Source organism: Bacillus rossius, chromosome 1, assembly GCF_032445375.1.
Source record: "Bacillus rossius redtenbacheri isolate Brsri chromosome 1, Brsri_v3, whole genome shotgun sequence".
NCBI lineage: Eukaryota > Metazoa > Arthropoda > Insecta > Phasmatodea > Bacillidae > Bacillus > Bacillus rossius.
Window position 1 is genome coordinate 246929959 of NC_086330.1, and position 21422 is coordinate 246951380.

Consider the following 21422-nt stretch of genomic DNA (forward strand, 5'->3'; position numbering starts at 1 on the left):
AATACAATGTTTGTATATGTGACACTGATTAAGCTCAATACATGTTAAAACAGAAGATTGTCAATAAAAAGCACATGCTGCCACCTGAAACGGTAACTCGATGGTTGTGGCCCTGTCAGCAAAAGATTATTTTTTCTACGCGTTATTTTGTCAGGAATAGAGATACATCTGTCGAGGCGAACAAAATATATACCAACTGAAAAAGTAATACGAAGTAACCATTTTCTAGAAAGTGATTTGTCATGTCAACTGATAACACATAGCAGGACACGCGCCACAGCAGTGAAGTAGCACTGTGTGTTCACCCAAAGCACGTCCAGAAAGACAACTCGGAGGGAGACACAGCTGTTGGCGCCAGAGAACGTGGGCAGCCAGGAAAGGACAGTTTACTGGCCGTAAAAGTTGGAATGCCGCGCTCCTGTCCGCAGCGAGGACGTAAACAAGCGATGACAGAGCTTGGAGCCAGAGCGAGGGAAACACCGCCACACACACTTCTGCGTCATGCCCTGTCTTCGCAGTTCTTTCACTTCCGTGTTTGTTTTGTTCGGATAACTCGCCCTCTGGCCATTTGCGCGAAGCTCTGGCTGTCCAGTGCTAGCTTTGTAGCCTACACTGTGCTGCGGTTATTTCTTACAAAAGCAAAAGATAAATTAAATATGTTTTTGTGAGTTAATATTTTACATTTTAATGGTACAACTTTATTGGTGATATCATTTATAAAAGCACACATAGTTAATATGTAGTAGCTTCGTTATTCACATTAAAAACAAATGTCTTTTGTTTTGAAGCAAAATATTTGAATATTTAAAACAAGCATTCGTGATTGTTTGGGTTACGTTTCCGCCAACTTTCAGGTGTGCAGATATATGTCACCTCACCAATATTATGTATATACATCGACTAATTCGTCGAGACACATTGAGGCATAATATAATCCTGGCTAACGATGGAGCACCTGATGTTGCCCGGGATTTATGCAGAGGGATGGGAGAAAATATATTTTCTATCGAAATATCAGGTAAACAAACAGTGATTTTGGTCCTCAGGAATGTACGACGAAATTGACTAACATCTGACTAAATTGCTTCCACGGAATTCTCTGTGCTATCCTGATATAGGCTAGTTCTCCTTGTGTTTATGTTGTAATTTTTGTTGTCCATTCCTGAGGATTTTTCAATTACAATCAACGTAAACCAGCAATGATATTTTTTCCAAGATATTGTGTTAACTAATCACAACTTCAGTTATACAAGTTTTCTCTAAGTCACTCCAGAGATACCGAAATGATCCTTACTGTGAGACATTATCGATTCCTTTTCTAATTTCCATGAAATGTAGGTATGTGTCCTCTCATTTTGCAAGGAGGGTTCTAACTGGCGTGTCTTGTTCTGAGTGGCCTTCAGCGTGAGGCACCACCGCAACACTGCAGCATGGGCTAATGTTTAGATGGCATTTCTGTCGTCAAATGAACCATCTTGACTTCTGACGTTGATTCACGTCCCAGTTCATTTCTCATCACTGAAGTTTCTTACTGCAATGAACAGCGAAACGTGTTTAAAATCTACCACTCTGTCGCAACACAAACCTAGTAAGCTTAGATACTGTATCTAAGTATACTTTCGCTTCAGCATCTCCTTGGATAAAATAATATTTTTCAAAGAACTTATTATCCGAATATTACTTTTTTAAGGTTTGTACAACCGTACAAACCTAACTCTGTGCAGCAATAAGACCGAAACATGGATAGTTCGTGTGACAATACTTAATAATTCGCCTAGTGTAAGTGGTGCTTAGTGTAAGCCGTCTCAGATACCGACAGTAGGCTGGGATGCAACGACAAGCAGCGAACAACAGATGACGTAAGAACCGCCCCGCGGGTATATAAACCCGAGGATCTGGCCGAGACGGGGGAGACAAATACCCGATCCAGAAGCGGTTGAAACCACCCGGACTGGACGTGACGAAATGCTGAGCGAAGAGGAAAACTCGCTACTACGTCGGGGCACCGAGAATGGTTAGTTGTATAAATAATAGTACATTAAAACATTTTCAATGGACACAAATATGAAAATAATGGTCTTTGAGTAATCTAGGAATCGGGACGGATTTAAGTTACATGTAAATAAACTAATAAAAAATTAACATTTTAAAAAACCTCATAATTATAATTTTATTAAAATATATTTTATTGATTTTATACCACCTTTAAGATGACCCAAAAAGAGCATTATAATAATTTCCCTAGAGCTAGCTTGTTTTAACAGCAATACATACCAGTCATTAGCTTGCTTTAACAGTCTTGTCTAAAGAAGAAAAGAAAACAAAAGATAAAATTTTCTTCGGTACAATATATATTTTTTATGTGTTAACATCTTAGCTCTCGGTATACGGCATTTGGTGGAATAATTTCGTGAATGGAACGTGAGTCAATTGGAAAGTAAATGTGTCACTAAACTCTTTGCTGCCATCTGTGGAAGTCTCAGAAATCTTGAAAAGATGGCATTCCCTCATAATTCATCCTTATACATACATATATTAACTTTCGCGAACATCGAAAGATGTACTAAGCGCAATGGTGTGCCAAACTTAACTTTATAATAGAACAACTACCCTTTATTACTTTTCGTTATAATTTATAGTCATTAAAAGAAATAATGACACCTTAAAACATACGCACTACAATTCTGACTATCCTTACCTAGCACTGAAATGTAGATAGCTAGCGTTATTTATACTGTAGAGATACAATAATTTATTAGCCTACATATATTCGACGCAACGTTTAATAAAATAATTTCTTAATGAAATTTTTACTGTTAAATCTTAAAAGTTGAATCAGCTCAGTAAGGTTACGGGTTGTTAGTAGGATGGGTTTACAGACTGAGTTCTGTAGTTTAAGCAAAAACAAATATACATACATATACTTAGTGCTATAATATTTGTCTTAAAATGTTTTAGATTGGCTAACGAATTATAGATATTTTTTAATTTGCGATTATATTTTATTATAACTATTAAAGTTTAAAAAATAGTTTTTACTGCCATAAAGTTACTCTGGTACACTAAAGTACAACCCCCCCCCCCCCCAAATGTTCACGTAAGTTAATATATACAGCTGCATATTGCCACACGTTGGTCCGACATATTGACGAAATCGTCTCTTGGCTATAGCAGTTTCTGCGTGAATTCGCACTGGACTTTTAAAATGCTGAATTTCCTTTGTGCGTTGCGGGCTTATTTTATTGCATTTCTGGTGCGTACTAAAATTTTATCCTCTACGAACCTAAAAAAAGTATAACCTCAAAAATGCAGTCAATGATAATTCCGGTGTAGGTGGGAATGTCACATGTTCAGTGTTGATGCATTTACATGCGACGCTCACGGTTAGCTCTACAAAATCAATAGTACCATCTTGTTAAACAGAATTATAGTTAGGTTTTTTAAAAGGGAGAAAACTTTAACCGTTTTTCTTTAAAATTAATACTGTTTGTGTATGTATTACGCTGGCCATTTTTTAAAAGTATTGTACTTAAAGTGTCTTGTCGAGTTTCGTACTATAAGGTTCTTCCTAACATGAAAACACCTGAATCTGTTCATTATATGTATAGGTCAGATGTTAAAGCCTGCTTGTCAATAAATTTATTTTATTTTATAGCAACGGACAATTTTTCCGTTGTCAGTGATATGGCAGCATTACTTTTATCAAAAGGTTTTTTAATTTCCATAGTTCAATCACTTAAAAAACCTGGTGTGAAGGATCGCTTACTTACATAAACTATAACTTAAACGCGCGATGGGATCTAGTTCAAGATAATAGTGACGCTGGAAACACTTTACAGTCGCCAGTTGAAACTCACCTGGCAATGTTCACATATGGCAGAGCAGCCCGAAAGCCAGCGAATAGATGGCTCTTACGTGTTCGTGTTACTTAAAAATCCTTGCAGTGCATGTATAATATACGATCTTCTGAAAAGTACTATGAATATTTGAAAATTATTTACCTAGTTATTGAAAACGTACCTAAGTACATGATGGGCTATGGAACATAGTGGTATGTTCAAAATTTTGCCGATTTGAGTTTTCCATACCAAATAATAATTTTAACGTTTTAGAGGTAAAATCTGTAGCTAACTGAAAGCTGTAAAATTTTCGTCTTAAGCCAATATATTACGGAGACCCTAAAATATAGAGTATATCCATGAATTTAAATCGCACATTTCAAACATTACATTTTAAACATTATTTTGGACCCGAAGAACGGGTTTTCTGTATAACATATAGTGCAAATTAGCAATGGCGTATGTCCAAAATAATGATTCAAATTAATCTTTTCCATTGTAATAATCATGCAAAGAACGTACGATCATTACAGTTGTCCCTCCATGACAGCCCCAATCTGTAGTTTCAAACTGCCGTATTTTCAAATATAGAAACGGAAAGCAGGAAAACTAGAATAGACGAGTGCAAAAAACTTTTCGCCGGATTTTAAAGATACAAAATGCTGGGACCAACGAACAAAACTCCATAGTTGCACAAGAAACAACAGCCAGCTAGAGAGTTTCGCAGTTATAAATGCTTGCCTTAATAAAAGCATATCATATAAATAAAGGCAGGCATTCAAGTAAAACAACAATGCATAAAATAACAAACGGCTTTGAAGCAGAGCTCATTCCCTTTTTTTTGACGATGCTGTTATTTTACTTGAATGGCAAAATGTTAAAATTGTAGTTCCTTGTGAGAAGCTGTAGCGAATTGTTGCCGCCTTCGATCCCCACAAGCCACCCCTTACCACCCCTTACCCCTTGGCTCTCTTGTCGCCGCGTTGGGATGAGGCGGGACAGGGTCCCTAGGGAAGGAACAGCGGAGTGGAGGGGGTGAGAGATGAATGCCGACTTCCCGCGGAATTCAATCTAATTTTCCAGCTGAAAACATGACAATCAGCGCACCGCCGCGGCCCAGACTGCTAAACAGCGGGGCGCGCCTGCCGCCTGCCCTCTGGAGCCCCAACTGCGACCGCTACCCCTGCTTCGCTTGCACAGCTGATGGTTCCATACCTTCCAGTTGGTCTGCTGAAGTCGGTGAGAGCTGGAACTACGAAAGTTATATACCGATTTGCGTGATTTTAACTTTAATTTGCTTGTGAGTGAGAACAACTATAGAGTTAATACAATTGGTTTCGGAGCCATTAATCGCAAAATGCCTAAGCAAAAACTGGTTATGTTGGAAAAAAAAAACATGCGAAATCACCCGAGCAGAAGCAATTAAAAAATCAGGGTAGTGTAGTTTCTTTGTTTTTAAGCGGCTGTCTTCTACGGACACACTGAAAATAATTATTGTAGTCAATTTCTTTTTTTTTTTTTACTAACTTTACACAGATTTAAATAAGACAAAATGCTTATTTGATGAAAATTTCATTATATTATTGACACTATAGGAAACAAACTTTGCAATAAAGCAAAAAGGATTGTTGATTAATTTATTTAAAATTTTGTTGCAACCTCTCAAATAAAAATTAAGAAGTTTAAACATTTTCTTCACTAACTGCTCGTAGTCAAACATAATGATGAACAACCAACTGAGAACCATTTTACGTAGCAACCTCAGATATAAAATACTCCTTGAATAATATACATGGCATAACACTGTGCGTTTCATTTTTAGACAGGAAGAATAAAAAATGCAAATTATGCTTGTATATTTCAAACAAAGGAAAATTAAGTAAAATTAAAACCAAATAAACAATTTAATTTCTTTAGACAGCTTAAGTCAGCTCCGTAACATAACTAGATGTGTTCAGAGGATCCTGAACCATAGTATAAAACACGTTTCTATGCTTGATTAACAAACTTTAAAAACGGAAATTTTAATAGACTGCAAGTGTTAACAATTTTAGGCTATATTAACTCAAAATTCATGTAACCATATTTGACGTTTATTTTAATAATTTGATTCATTAAGGTTTTCTTGAGATAATACTCCGGTTATGCTCATTTATTTAAATATAAAAATGATATGAATTATGACTTAAAAATGTTTCTTTTTTTAGTTCATTCATTATGGTTATTTTTAAATGTCGAGTATACTGATTATGCATTAAAAATAATATAAAATGAAGGTGTTTCATATATAAGGTTGAAAGTAACTCGTAAATGGTGTTGTTCGGTTCACTGTGACGGATATCCCGTGGTAGCGAGTGAAGGAATGGCAGAGAACATAATGGCAGCTGACAGCGCTTCAAGGAGCACTGGCGGGCAATCCGGGATAGTCCCGGTCTCACTGTCGCGCGCTGCTTCCTGCTGGAGCTAATGGCGCCATTTGTCCCGCAGCCCCGCGCCGCCTTGATTGCGGCCCCCAGCAGCCATTAGGGCGCCGAGGGGGGGGGGGAGGCCAAGACAATGCGCCCAACTTGTCCGTGTCTTTCCCGCCGCCGTGAGCCCTGAGGCACGACGAGGCCAATACCGCAACGGCCGCACAAGTATAGAATACAGCGTGGAATACAGTATCCAACTTGTTGGATGTTTCACAGTTCTTTACATGCGATGGTAACCGTTCATATTGTCGATTTTCATTTGTGCGAAATAATTTTTTATTTAGTTAAAAAAGTCCGTTTCCAGCTCAAAACGTCCCACAGCACAGATGTGACATGTGTATGAAACGTGTTCCTATTTTTGCAAAATAGAGTTTAGGTGACGGGAAGCAAGACGTTTGTGTTATTTTACTGAAGTTGTCTTTTTTTTTAATATGCAACATTCACGTGCTGCTTGACGGGAGATAACCCATTACCTTCAGATTACGAGACCATCAGGCGTTGACCTGCCGAATTAAATATTTGATTGCCACAGTATAGCAAGACATACTATAGTATAGCAATGACCTAATATAGTATAGCAATGACCTTCTATAGCACACTTAACGCCTGAACTTGTGACCGTGTCTGGTCACAAGACGTTAAATTAAATTTCCACCACCAAAACATTTAAGGACATGAAGAAGCTTACCTTCTATTGTTGACGTGTAGGAATAAACTGACCTCTTGTGACGTCACGACTCATAGATAAGCTACGGCTGTGTGCGGCAGAAGACAGTGCGCTTTCAACAAAATACCATAGACAAAGTGGAGACTTCATTCCTACACAACATCGAATTCAGTGTTACCAACTCCGAATTTAGCAAGAAGAAGAATAAATCCCGGAAATTGGTTGTTTATCGATTATGTGAACTGGTATGAAGATCTTTCTAGAACATTCGAAAATTATCTCTATTAATCCCGAGAAATAAGAGGGGCAATAGGAGGGAAGGGGGGGGGGGGTGAGAAATGGGTATATAAGCCCGGGATTTTGATCAGTTAGGCATGGAGCAGCAGGACCATCACCAACATCATCATGAGGCATTAGAGAGAGAGAGATTGACAGAAGGCAAGGTGTTTTGGAGAGCTAAGTATGGGTGTTGTAATTATTTGTTATGATATGGCCAGTAGAGTTTAAAGTTTTGATAATGATGAAAACAACTGTGAGTAGTAACCATTGGACTAGTGTTTTGTACGAATATGATGCACCTGTTTAAGCTTAGTGTTGCTTTAGGTGTTCTTAATGTGGATTGGCACTTGGTAAATTTTGTTGCGCCTCCTGTGCATTTTGCTGTTGTTGGCGGCCATATTGCTTTCAATAATTAATTGATTTTTAGCTCTCCAAAGACCTTTTCCTTGCGAGTTGATTAATGTTTTGTTTATATTTGGTTTAAAGTCATTAAGCATTTAAATGTACCTTGTAATAAATTTTGGCTCTTCTAGCCTAAAGTTTTGAAACCAAAGAAAGTATCAAAGTCAGGAATATTTATTGTGTGTAAAGTATAAAATATTTTGTTATTTATGAGATCTAACTATTTTTGTATTATTTATGAGATATCTCTAGTCAATTATAAAACATTTGTGATATATTTATGAGATCTAACTATTTTTGTACTATTTGTGAGATATTAAGATTAACAATAAACCTTGAAAATATATTTGATGTGTTCGGTCAATGTTTTTGCCACCTTACATTTTTCAGCATAGGTTTTGATGTTCACTTTGATTTTGAATTTTAATATGCAGGTTAGGCCCCATCTGGGCAAGTATTTACCTTGTGGGAAGTAACAGGGATTTTGTGCTTGCAGTGGGAGTTGGGACTCTGATGGGGCCCGGCCTCAAACTCTGGAACGACAATTTTTTTCCTTCAAAATATAAAGTGAAACAGGGGCCTTTAATTAATAAAACCCGGCGTCATCACAATTCCAAAGGCACTTGCAAATAGTCCTGGGAACAACTGTAGCGGCTGTACCAGGGGACACTCACACTCACAGTGCCCCCAACTGACCGACCCGCGGGAATGATGACCAGGAGCCGGCAGTTCGTTGGTCGAGAAGGGACGGCAGCACTATCCCCCAGCCCCCACCGCGGGCTTGTGTTTACTCCGTTTTAATTTCGTGTTTAGCTAGCAGCGCGCCCTCTCTCTGGCTTCACGCTTCATAGCAATAAGAGTTCCTGTGTCTCGCCGGCTGACCCCGCGCCCAGGGAGCGGCGCAATTAGCGAGCAGCGCCTCTAGCGGCCGGCGCGGGCAGCTCGTCCCAGCAGGGTGGCTGGTCTCCACACAAGGACATCTGTCCTTTGGAAACCAGTTGGCAAGAAAGATATCGTAACTTCGTACAACACATGACTATGGCTATTTTTTTTCATACATGAAATATGTCTTTTCATATACCTAATACTGTTTATATCTTACGAAAATTGGTGCATAATTTTATATTTTAATAATGTTTCATTCAAGCATAATTTCTTTTAAGCGTAAAAAAGATAATAAAAAATTCAACAATTTGACTTTACGTTGTTTTATCATGCTTACTAATGTGCGCAGTTATCCAGGGAATGGTTTACAAATAACTTTAACTATTGGAGATACTGGAGCAACGAAAAGCACGACTGCCCGGGCAATAATCTGCACTCAGATTACTGCGAACAATAGTGATATAGATGTTTTCGTGTAAATGTATAAATATTAAAATATCTGTAATTTTACGTTAATATTTAAGTTCCATTTACAAAAAAATATAAAGTTACAGTGTAGGTTCTGCGAAAACAGTCCCGTCCTCTCGCTCACGTGTCGGGTCAAACAATGTTTACGTGTAGTTGAGCGGAAGATGGGCGCGGTGCTCTCGTGCAAGACGAGGCAGAGTGTAACATGGCGACACGCACCTGCTGTGTTTAACGGGCGAGAACCACGGCTGAAAAAGAGGGATGCGTTGAAATGAGAAGTTGTCTGCAAGTGTGGCCTCATTTTTAATACATTTAGGAACAAGCCCGAAGCAAAACAAAAACAAAACAAAAAAAAGCCATTTCAATAAAATAGTAGTTGTCACACAATATCTTACTTACTACAAAATACTGCGATGTAGATTTAACTATTATTCATTTACGATAATGAATTAAAACTTATTTTACAACAAATGCATTAGCTATTTTTATACGTAGTCACCAAACAAATTTAAACATTATTCATAGCATATCACCAGCTTTCCTATGCCTTCTGCATACTCAGTTACCGCCAAGATGTTTAACTGTTCTTAAAATTTCAGGAATGAACGAACTGAGTCCATCTATAGTGAAACGTCTATCCTATTGAATTTGTTCTCAATCCTTAATTTAAGTTGACAGCCACAACTGGAGGTCTTCCCGAGCGTTCTCCATCATGAATATTAGTTTGCCCGCCATTAAACACATGCATCATTTTCGAACTGTAACTCATTCATCGCATTACCATACACTTCGGTATTCTGTCTGTAAATTTCGATACGGCAGACTTTTTTTCCTATTAAATAAACTTATTACATTAGGAACCTCAAAATTCGTGGCATCTTTAATTGTATCACACATTTCACAGTAGCTCAATAAACAGTAAACGACAGCTACGGCTCGCTGTTAGCATCAGACTGGCGCACAGATCCATGATGAGGGGGTGGGGGGAGGGGGAGAACAGCGCGGCTCCTCACATTAAAACGTTCTTTACTTTTAGAATGACACTCGTATAAGAAAAAAAGGTTGTTACGGGGCGTTTTTCCGTAACGCCCCTCACGCGTTTGTAACTGCCGCCTGACCGCAACCCTGTGAACGTGAGTGCCACGCACTCGAGGACTGTCCCCTCTTGTCTAGAAGTAGGCACGTAGACTTGAAGTATGTGAAAGTGACTGAAACCCAAGCAAGCAGAGTGTTCTCGAACACTGACACGGCACTTTTTATATAGAGGTGTGGCCGCCCAATCATTTATACAGTTCGGGACATCAGTCGATGTCGGACACATTTCTTGGCGACTAAAGGATTGAGGACCACGAGGCTACGAGTTCATGCTACGAGTTGCAAAACCTATCATGTCAGCTAGTCTACCATAGACCAGCCAATGGTGGGTGCAGCAGCCATTTTGGTAGTGAGGCACGTGAACGAGTATGACACTTGCTGGGCGAGTGTGACGTAACCTCCGGTATAGGAAGATCACCAGTGCGGTCAACTCATGCTTTCAACCCGGAGAGTAGCAGGCGCGAAGCCGGGCAAGCAAGGAGAGGTTGGCTGGCTAATGACTCGCTGTGGTAGTTTTGGCTCGACCGCTCGACAGACGAGTAGTTCTGTGAATGTGCCTAGGCGTGAACTTCATCCACCGAGACTCCCTGAGCGAGTTCCTTTGCTGAAAGGAGTTCAGACAACAACTTGTAATGGAAACGAGCAGTCCAGCTGGGGCGAGCACGGAAGCCAACCACTCGCTACTCGCTACTCGCTACTCGCTACTCGCTACTCGCTACTCGCTACTCGAGAGTGTTGCACGTCAGTCGGAGTTCCGGGGCGCTAGTACCCGAGGATTGTAAACTAACCGGGAAGACGACGATGATTTGGCGAGTAGAAATCTACACTTGAACCATACGTTTCGGTGGAGAACATTTTAATGGTCAAGAGAAGTTCCAGAGCCGCAGGAACGTAGTATTTTGAGTCACTGTATATCAACTTGAGGTGAGTTTCAGTCAAGATATAACTTTAACTTTTAATTGTAATCAATGCTTCGTCCTGTAAGCGAGATTAACGTTTAATGTTAAATGAGTAATAATTTGTAATATGGGTGTAGAAGGTCTCAGAAAGATGAATGATTTGTTAAAGAATATTTTAATATCTTGGAAGTGAATTTAGAATGTTTTCCGAGGCCGAACAATTATTTCCTGTAACAGCCTCATAAAGTTATTTTGTACTGTAAACATCTACTTAATGTTTTTTTAAGATAGCTAACGATTGTAAAATGCTGTTGTGGCACATAATTAATGGTTAATATTTTGTCTGATTCATATTTCGTTGGTTATGATACGCCCCCTTTACGACCAAAGGAAGCTGAAGATGATTTGTTACAACCTGACAATTATTGTAAAGGGTAGTGTTTGTTTGAATATTAATCATACAGAGTAAAAATGAAAAAGGTTGTCTTGTCGCTGGCTACTACTTCCCCTGTGACTCTTAAGTGTTTTGTTGTTAACTACGAGTAAGTTAAAGTAAATTTAAAAAAATAATTTAATCAAATTTTTTTGTCAAAATAGAGAATTCTTTATTTCACACGTACAATCATAAGATGAACTAGTGCTGAGACAGTGATATCATGTTACTTTATTTTAGTATTATGATCTTCTTATTAATATTTTAAAATATTTTTGACTTTGGATTTCAAATAACACAGTTTAATACACTTGTGAATTTAATCACTGTTGGAATTACTGTGCACGCGTCTCCAGGAAGCAGTTACAACATTAAAAATAACAGACACGACTTTCAGTATTCTTTTATTTGTGTCCGCCATAATTTATTGGGGTCGTATCTGTATGTTTCCATCACTGTCCAGGGATTTTCTAGCTATAATATTCATTGTTCGTTAGTTTGATTGGAAGTTCTCTTTTGGATGTTTGCCGGATTTACTATCAAATTTACGAACTGGATTCCTTTCGCGGAATAGTAAGAGCACTGTTTAGCCCTACATTTAAGTTTGGATATTAAGTACCCTTTGAACTGTTCGTGGTATTTGAGATATCTATTACTAATTCCTGAGCTGCATGTCCGCAACTGCTCGACCAGTAACAGTGCAGGGATCGTCCAAGCGGCTCGCCAGCACTGGCATGTGGGGTGGTCTCGGTGAGGAAGCCATGCCCCTGGTGTGGTGTCGGCGGCGAAGAGACCGGATGACCGGGCCGGACAAGAGAGGGGGGTCGGAGGGCCGGAGTGACAGCCACTCAGGACAGGGGTCACGTCGGGTGTGACCTCTCTGGTGTGACCTCGGCGCCACAGTCGCTCGTCGCCCATCTGCACTAGCTCTCTGGATCCTGTTGCAGGGTCCGGGGGTCTTCCTGTGCGTGGAAGCACCTGTAGCGCGCTACAGACTGCTTCTGTGGGAAACCCATTGTCCGTCTCGGCCAGTAAGAAACTCCAAAAAATATAACAAACTAAATTACCGAAACACGAGCAATACAGTAGCATCTTCGAGAGAGAAGCTAATGCCTACATATTAGGGTGAGCCGAAGAAATTGATTTTTCGAGTAACGAGATCTAATAGGGCTCAGAATTATTATACGAGTATGCTGATCAACGAAAAAATAATAATAAAACTTTTTGATCTTCAGTTCGCGCAAACAGAACAAGTTTGGAAAAATAGACCATAATCACTCAATTTGAACTTTAAACATAAAACATACTGGTAAATAATTTTGGATTTAAATAGCAACTACGTACTTCATTTAAGTTGCCTAATGATAGAAAAAAGATATATAGACACAATGCACGTCATTTTGAGTTCACACAGTAGAACTAAAATGATGTAACTTTCATTAAAATCTTAATTTTAACATTTTAAAAACACGTGCCTGTAGTATTTAAAATTATAGAAGGCCATCTTTCTTAACAGTTCTTAAATTTTAATGAATTTGTACACTTCTGTTTGATGAGAGTACACCATTAAGCAGTTCTCTGCCCATTTCACAATTTTGTTCTATGCATTGACTCGTAACTCACCACGAAGAGGTGGCTGTAACTTTAGTTCCACCCACGCCATACTCAACCAACCATCCAATTAAGACGTGATAAATTATGTTTTTTTTAGTGAAGGACAGTGACTTAAATTCAGTTTTTTGAACAAAATTTGGCGTTTTAGATCTGGATAACAAAGTGGCTCGAATGTAGCTTTCTCTGTTGTCTTGTTCATACACATGTTATGCAAACTCTGCGAAGTTTGACGCATCATTCAAAAGTTTGGGTATGGCATAAAAAACTATAATAAAAACTATTAAACAATTCAAATTCAAATAGAGTTTATCTTGCAGAACTGACGAAATAGTCTCTGTTGTTAAATTTTCCACAATTGGAGGGGGCGTCAACTTACATTTTGTTTAATCTATCAGCTTACTGTAGTACGATGCAACAATATTTTTAGAGGGAATCGTTATATTTCGAACAGACTTCACATTCAGATTTTGAGTTTTTTGTTTTTAGTACCCTCCTATAACCCAATTATCGTATAAGTTGTCTCTCGTCCACTATCACAGCCAACATCATGTTCTTTGGGTAAAAGAATAACACGTTTCTCTCTATCACGGGATAATAATTCTTTTAATGTCATTTGACAAATGTCTCGTTGTTTGAACAACCTTAAAGAAGTGTATAATTCACAAACTGATATATCTTAATATTGAGCCAGAAAGAGCAAATGTCCTCATCATGTAGTAACAAGTATCTTTATATCATTTGAAGGACTTACTTGGGAAGACCCGGTTTGACATCGGGACTGAGAAGTCCAGCCAGATCAGGAGCACAATATCCTGTCTGGATTGTTCTGATAATATCCAGAAGGAACAGTTGATCTTTACTAAGGTCAGTCTTATCTCAATTGGTTTCATCTAATTCAGTTGCTTCGAAATTTATAACGGTTAATTTCTCACAACCATGCAGTATTTTCCCCGATTTTCACAAAGAATGATGCTGGTCCCGTCGTCTCTCCGTCTCAGTATTGAAATAAATGTCTGAATGGTAGCTCATTGAAGTACAGTAAGAAAATGAACCACTGCAATGGGTGCTGAATTGCTTGCAGTTCATGAATGTCAATACCCTTATCTTCTAGGAATTTAAAGATGCACTTGACTATTTCACTAGCGGTTCCACTCGTCGGTGTGACGTGACCAACATAATGCCCGTCAGGCCCACGAATCACGCTAATGTGCTCCTCTGTTTTACTCTTTGGTAAAGGTTAGCTCCTGTCCTTTATTGAACGAAAGTATTATCTTTTCTTCCATCAAAATATATTCCGCCTGTTACTATGGGCCGGTCAATATATTTCCGTATAGACCGCCGTGTATTGTGTTTTTCTCGTCCTATCTTGTTTTTATCAATCACTAACGACATTTTTTTTTCTGAAATAATTCCAAGATCATGCAAAACACTGAAAGTGATGGAAGCTGAAGCTATGTCAAAAACACCAAATCTATCACAAACTAAAGCAGTGGATGTTAATTTTAACCTCATTTGAGATGTAGAAGGAACTGAGGACAGATCAATTTCACTTATTTCATGCGAACTTTTCGAATAGTTCCGATATTACAAATGTAATTGTCAACAGAAACAGTTTCTCGCAATAGTTCTAGTTATTTTCTCTCCTGTAAATATTCTTAAGTTCTCATTTTCTTGTTTAACAAGACTGGAAATTGAGGCATTCCTGTTTGTTCGCCAACCGTACAGGAACTTTTTTTTCAATGGGTGGGATATTCTTGACATTTTTACAACTACACTATACAATTACAGGGGTCACATGCATTTACCTTTTTCCCACACACACACCCATAACTATGTCATAGCACACTAACATGCTGCAATATCCAATAGCTTTGATATCGCTTCAACCATAAACTCCTCTATTCGTTTCTTAAGCTTCGCTTTTTTTCCTGGTCTCGCTTGTACGATTTTCTTATATTATAATAGTTATCATGGTGATCTTTCATCATTTGCACGACTCGAGTATGAGTCACCACTGGAATAGAGGCTTTACAATATATCATCTTTATTTGTGTAGCAACATTATCAACTATTATTGAAAACTAGAAGGTTGTAAGGCGCTTAACAATTTTGAATACAACAAACACTTTAATTTAATATACATTAAATGTTTTTCAAAATTCATTTCCTTTTAATATTGTACAAATAAAAATTATTTCTGGTATTTGTACATGAAATTATAAAAAATTGATAAAAAAAATTATACATTTTAAGTGCATCTATGCTATTTACCGATAATTTTAGCAGCAAACATTTAAGTGACCACAAAAGAGGAATATAATATAAAAATTTAAAAGGGAGTTACTACAAAAAAGCAAAACTGCCAAAATAATATATTATATAAACGGGAAAAACAACTGTCTTTAAAATAAAATTATTAATTTTAAAGATATGAACCCATTCAAAAAATAAAAACAAAGATGTTCGAAAGGGCATAAGTACCTACAAAATTTGAACAATCATCAAAAGATTCCCAGTGACGCAAACTTATTTTCCAAAAAAGGAAAAATTTACACAGGTTTTAGTTTAAAACTAAACTTTCTGAGATATAAGCTTTTATAGTCATTATAAGCATTATTTTTTGTAAGGCGCTACTTTAATTTAATAATTAAGGCGTGTTTCACTGACGTAGCTGTATTTTAAATGTTACTCTATTGTTATACTTCCATTCTATATTTTATACCCATCTCTATGGAGTAGGCTAATATTTGTATTTCATGATACGCTTGTCTCCAAGGTATATATACATTTCTCTTTCAGTGAGTCAGTGATGAGCGTAACTAAATACCTATATAATTATTATAAGTAAGTTAAAAAAATTAATTATTTAATTTAGTAAATTCATCGAAATAAAAATAAATTAATAATGAAAGTAAATTGATATTCTGAATGTTTAATTTTATTTACTGTGTATGATACGTCAGTGAGTGACTGCTACGCTACTTAAGTCCACCTCTGCTCCTCCTTCTGGGTACGCTACTGCCCTTTCTTGTGGGTGAGCCATTTAATTCTTTATGGCTTTTATGATCCGAATAAACAATAAAATAATAAAAAGGGTTGGAGTGATAATATAAATACTGTTGGTAAAGTTTGAATTTAATAAATTTAAAAAAAAATCAACCACACAGTAATAAATATAAATGTAAATCAGTGTATAAATAATTTTGTTAAATAATCGAGATTTTCAAACACTACCAGTAAAACATTACAAATTATCTTTAACATTTTGCAATCTAAGTTTTTAGATAATTCTTGTCAACCACATCACATCATTCAACTTGAACATAACCTGTTCAAACCCGTTGTGCCGAGCAACAGTGCATTCGAAGAGGCAGTTTTACATTTTAAAGATTTCTTGTCCTAATTAAACACTGAAAGAATTCAAATTTCTTCCTATTACCTGGAATATTCTCTACAATATAATTTGGACTGATGATAAAAAAAGGGGGGGGGGGGGGGTCAGAGGAAATATTTTAGTGTTTCATTTTGGATTTTCACGTCAGCCGATCCTCCGCAGAGAGGAAAAGCAGTCAGACATGGTTACATATATCAGGTTTATAAGTTGATATATTCGTTGATGCAGTTAAATTTTCAGGTCGGTTGTTTTGTTTAGTTTGAATAACCTTTAATTTTAAGAAATATTGGCTAATGAAACTCACCCCAAATCTAATTGCAGACATGAGTCAGTTTTATGAGTATTACATATAGCTATAGGAACTACACACGGCTTCTCGAAGCGTTATAAGTGACACGTAGCAATTACAACAAATAGTGTCATAGACACTCTGTCATGCACTGGTGAGAAGGAGACACGGCACTTGTTTAGTTTCAAGGTCGTGAATGGGTTTTAATGTCTCAGCAGGATGAAGCATCTTCATTCCCATATCTGTCCCGTTTAGAACTTACATACCAGCTGTATCATAACTAAACTTGTGGTCAGTTATAACTTTTCATTACCAAACTATTTTTAAACATTTTCAAATTAAAAGTCAAATGAAATCAAAAGATTGGTCAGATTAGAAATAGAGTTTATATAGGTATGTACATCCCGTAAGAATAGAGGTTTGTGTAGAGACAAGATTTTTGTTTCATTTGTGATATGATTAAATTCAAACACTTGCGTTTGGACTGCTTCTGCCGTCTGTTTCTTTGGGGTGTCTGAGCCAATGAGAAGCCCTCAAAGAACTATCGAATCAAGGGAAATACTAAGACTTATCTCGAGTGAAAAGATAATGAATATGTTGCATTTTTTTTACTACTTAGCTGAATCCCTATTGATGTGTTTACTAAACTCATTCTTGCAAACATGCGGATCGTGCGTTCTTTGAAAATGGTTAGATTTCCAAAGAAATCGTTACCTTATAGCACATCTCCATTCACGCCCATTAGCGTCATATATAATATGTTTACAGTTTTGTAAAATTTTGTCTATTACTTATCCAAATTTTAATCGCGATAAACAGATTTGGGTAAACACAATATAAAATCAGTAAAAGTTCAACTTCCTTCTTTAAGAAGTTTACGGGTATGAAGACATCATGGTTTTTGTTTGTCTCCAAACAGCCTTACTTAAACGTCCTTTGCCAACATTCATGGCAGATCACATTTCTCGAAATTTTGTTTTGAAATAATGTAACAAATTCTCCTTTATTTTAATATGGCATTCAAACATCATATTTTATCGCACTATTTCTTATACTGAGGAAATGTTGAAACTTCTTTTATTTATTTAAAATATGAACGAAACAAAATTCTATCAAATTGTTTCTGTTGTGGCCTTTAAACATTTCAGGCCTCTTTCCGTCGAAAACCATTGATTGAAATCGTGATACACGATCACGTAAGACCTCTGAAAGCCTCTTAGAAGTACTTAAGAAAGACGAAGCAAGTTTCTTCGACACTCGCAGGTTACAAGAAGGTATTTTACTTCCGTACAAGGAAGGTAGAGACGCGATGGTAATAAAAAAAGAGACAGAATATTATTCATGATGTTTACTTACAGTCTAAGAAGATTAGGCATGTTCCCGAAAAGCTGATCAGGAATGCGTCGAAGCTGGTTGTTGTTCAGCCTCCTGCAACACGAAAAAAAATAATACAAAAATTCAATTAGTTTCAAAGTACGCAGAACGTTCACACAGCTTGCTTTACTTTCCCTCTTCTATAGCAAAACCCCCTTCTTTCCAATTTCCACCATCTCTCTCCCTCTCTCTCTCTCTCTCTCTCTCTCTCTCTCTCTCTCTCTCTCGCTTTCAGCGGCATGGAACCAAACGCTTGTTCCCATTCCGCCAGGAAGTCTTTCTTTACACTGTAAAGTGCCAAAGAATAAAAGAGAACACGAAGCAGAACATCCAATTAAAAAACAGTTAAAAAGTTCCGCCTCTTTCAATAGACAATGAAACGAGTCGAACTCAATTTGAATTCAATTATAAAGGAAAAAGACTGTATAAGACTGCCGAACGCTCAGAAAAGAAGCTGAAAAGTGTTGCCATTAACAAAAGGAAAGACTTTCAACTACGTGGTTTGCAAATAACCAGGAATGGATTCTATAATTGTAAACGCAAAACGTATCAAACAGGCGATATAACAAGTAAATACACTTAAAGATTTTTTTACAAATAAATCTGTGCTCGTGTCGATTTATATATATTTCTGCATTAAAAATTACCTTATTCCAACACAAAATTTTTTTAGAAAGTTCCAAAACTCAAAGATTTCGAGGTAAATTTTACTTAATTATTACGTAATTTTTAAATCTAAAATTCCTATTTATTTACATTTAAACAAATCTGCGGGTTCATTGACGTTCTGAGTACATAAAACAATCGTCAGGTGACACTAGATAGGCTACTGACTTCTCGAACGATTAGATACTTTTTTTTAGGTTTTACCACTCACTAAGTCCTTCACAAAAACTATCCCAATCGATGAATCAGCAGAAAGGTTAATGCGAAATAAATCTATAAATTTTTTGGTTGAAACCTACATATTGTACTATAAAAAAATTAAGCGATTTTTATTTTTCTCTAACAAAAAATTGTAACATGCGCAATCACAGAAAATCGTAATTCTATTACTTTTTACTGAGCTATGTGGTCACTAAATTTTGCTCGACGAAAATGTATTGCTTGTTAATTGTCGACGCTATATGGTTACAGTATTTGTTTTGTTTTAAGTCTAGAGGCACCCAGGGCAACAACGAAAAAGTATCTTAACATTGTGTGTGTAAAAGACGTCTCAAAATATTGAAAACGTTTTTGAAATGAAACTTTGTTAATTAATATGCTGTTTTTACAAGTTGTGTAATAGTCTGAATAGTTAAAAAAATGTACTATACAACTCACGTGTGCAAACAACGGTTACAAAGGTCTTGTAAAATATACAGTTTCTATTTCTGAAGACCCGTTCGGAGCTTGATAGCAATTAAATTATTATTTTATTAAAATATATTTTCTTAAGTCCCGTGTTGACATAATAAAGCCGTGTACGAAATATTATATCAAGTGACGATATACATATATTTTAGGTGTTCATAAATACACACTGCCACATGTCACTTTGAAAGGACTGTGATGCATTTGTTGGTTTGTCATTCTGGTCTGCAAGTTTTATTACAATGTCACTGTATTCATCTATCATACAGATTGGTGTAGAATTTCATAAAATTGCATACAATAAGGAAAAATCCAACCCTTGGAAATATCAAGTTATATATAATTATAACTTTGGCGATAAATATAATCGGATCGTAGGGTATTTATTTAAAAAAATTATAAAAAAAAGAAAAATAACAATGACTATATTTCACCATTCTCTTTGGAAATAAATATTATTAAATATTATTACCGATGTGTTCACGTAAGCTCTTTTTTTTTTTTTTTTTAATTGTGCTTCAGGTCTTACTGGCTGTGAGGGCAATACAGACGGACTCACACCACCACAATTGTAGGAGTATTGAAGGAGAAATCCGCTATTGAGTATCGTCTGACATGATCTCCGCACATCATGGAAAACCGAAATCAGGTTAGCTGGACCAATTGTGCAGCAGTGTTCGAGAGGTTGTGAATAGGCGCGAAGGGTGCGCCGCAGCGCGGTTATTGGTTTAAACTCGAAGTCTGTCCATGTGAAGGCACCAGTCCCGGTTGCCACGTGGCTGGAAGAAGGGGTGAGCCTCCGAGTGGGCTGAGGTTATTCAAGAACGTTCTGGTAGCGCCTCGCGGGTAGGAGGCCCGAGGCAGAGAGCATTCAGATTCAGCAGCTATTGCCAGAAGTCGCCATTAGTCGTCAGTCGTCAGTCCTCACCACGACGCCATAGAAGCCAGTTACCGCATGGTGAGGTCGTCATGCTCGTTAGCTGGCACGACCACGCGCCACGACGTTCTCTCCGGAGGTCGCTGGTTCGGGTCCCAGCTACGAGAGACGAGATGTCGTGTTCGGCTCTGGCGAGGGAGGTTGGGCATTGTCAGCGGGCCTTCGTTCCACCAGGCTCGGGCGAGTTCGCCAGGCGGCAAGTGGTACTCGCTGCCCGAGTTCCACCGCGAGAGACGACCGAGTCGCGGGCCCTAGGCGGGGGAGACGCGGGAGCATTCACCGAGAACACTCGCTGGGCGAGTGAGGCTGAACGAGCAGCGACAACACCCAGCTGCGAGGTGACCTCGGTCGATGCCAGTCTGCTGGGTCCTGGCCGAGAAGTAACGCGAGTTCAGGGACCGGAGCCGACGACGAGTGCCGATGAGACAAGGAGCGACGGTATCAAGGCGAGCAAACCGGTCAGCACAAGACCTGTGGGTACTCGCTGGTGCTTCATGGTGTGTGAATACGAGGAGCTAGTTCGTGATCACTGTGGCAGATTTGAAGAAAAGTAGCTTTAAGGTTAAAACTGGACTGAACCGAGTATGAACCGAGTATTAACCGGTATTTTCTGTTTAAAGTAAAGACGTGTTAACGTCGCAAGTAAAAGAGAACGGCTTGAAGAGTTTATTAATAATTTAAAATCTTAAAACTTAAAAAAAAAACCATTCTAAGGATTTAGAAGCGAGTCCATATTTAGTATTAAAGAATTCTCTCAGTCAAATATTATTGTTTTCAAATAATTAAAAAGTATTGGTATTTTTATATTGTTTGCTTTTATGACTTTTAAAGTGAAGGCCTTAAAGAAGCAGTCACCCAGGCGAATTAAAAAATCTGTCTATTGAATTTATGCCTTGTACTTATAAAATGAATAATAATGGACTTGAAATAATTTGTGATTAGTGTCACTATTATTACACACGTTAATATTGTGGCAACACAGCGCATAACAAAATCACATAAATATTACATTAAATCTTATAC

General features: G+C 37.6%; 2 protein-coding genes across 5 annotated transcripts in view; one reads left to right on the forward strand and one right to left on the reverse strand.

Moving 5' to 3' along the window:
• Positions 1 to 21422, reverse strand: part of LOC134527439 (protein slit) — a 1108315-nt gene that overhangs the window by 383756 nt on the left and 703137 nt on the right. For all 4 annotated transcript variants that reach the window (XM_063360124.1, XM_063360123.1, XM_063360122.1 and 1 more), the window contains exon 4: positions 18092 to 18163. In XM_063360124.1, the coding sequence (XP_063216194.1) occupies positions 18092 to 18163 (72 nt within the window). The remainder of the gene's footprint in view (positions 1 to 18091; positions 18164 to 21422) is intronic.
• Positions 19987 to 21330, forward strand: LOC134529898 (uncharacterized). The gene is made up of 2 exons (XM_063364459.1): positions 19987 to 20111; positions 20574 to 21330. Exons 1-2 carry the CDS (start codon positions 20078 to 20080, stop codon positions 20951 to 20953), a joined length of 414 nt encoding a protein of 137 aa, XP_063220529.1. The 5' UTR covers positions 19987 to 20077; the 3' UTR covers positions 20954 to 21330.

Coding starts and splice junctions, on each gene's coding strand:
- LOC134529898 (XM_063364459.1), top strand. CDS start 20,078: ATGATCTCCGCACATCATGGAAAACCGAAATCAG. Junction 20,112..20,573: donor TCATGGAAAACCGAAATCAG/GTTAGCTGGACC, acceptor TCGTTCCACCAG/GCTCGGGCGAGTTCGCCAGG.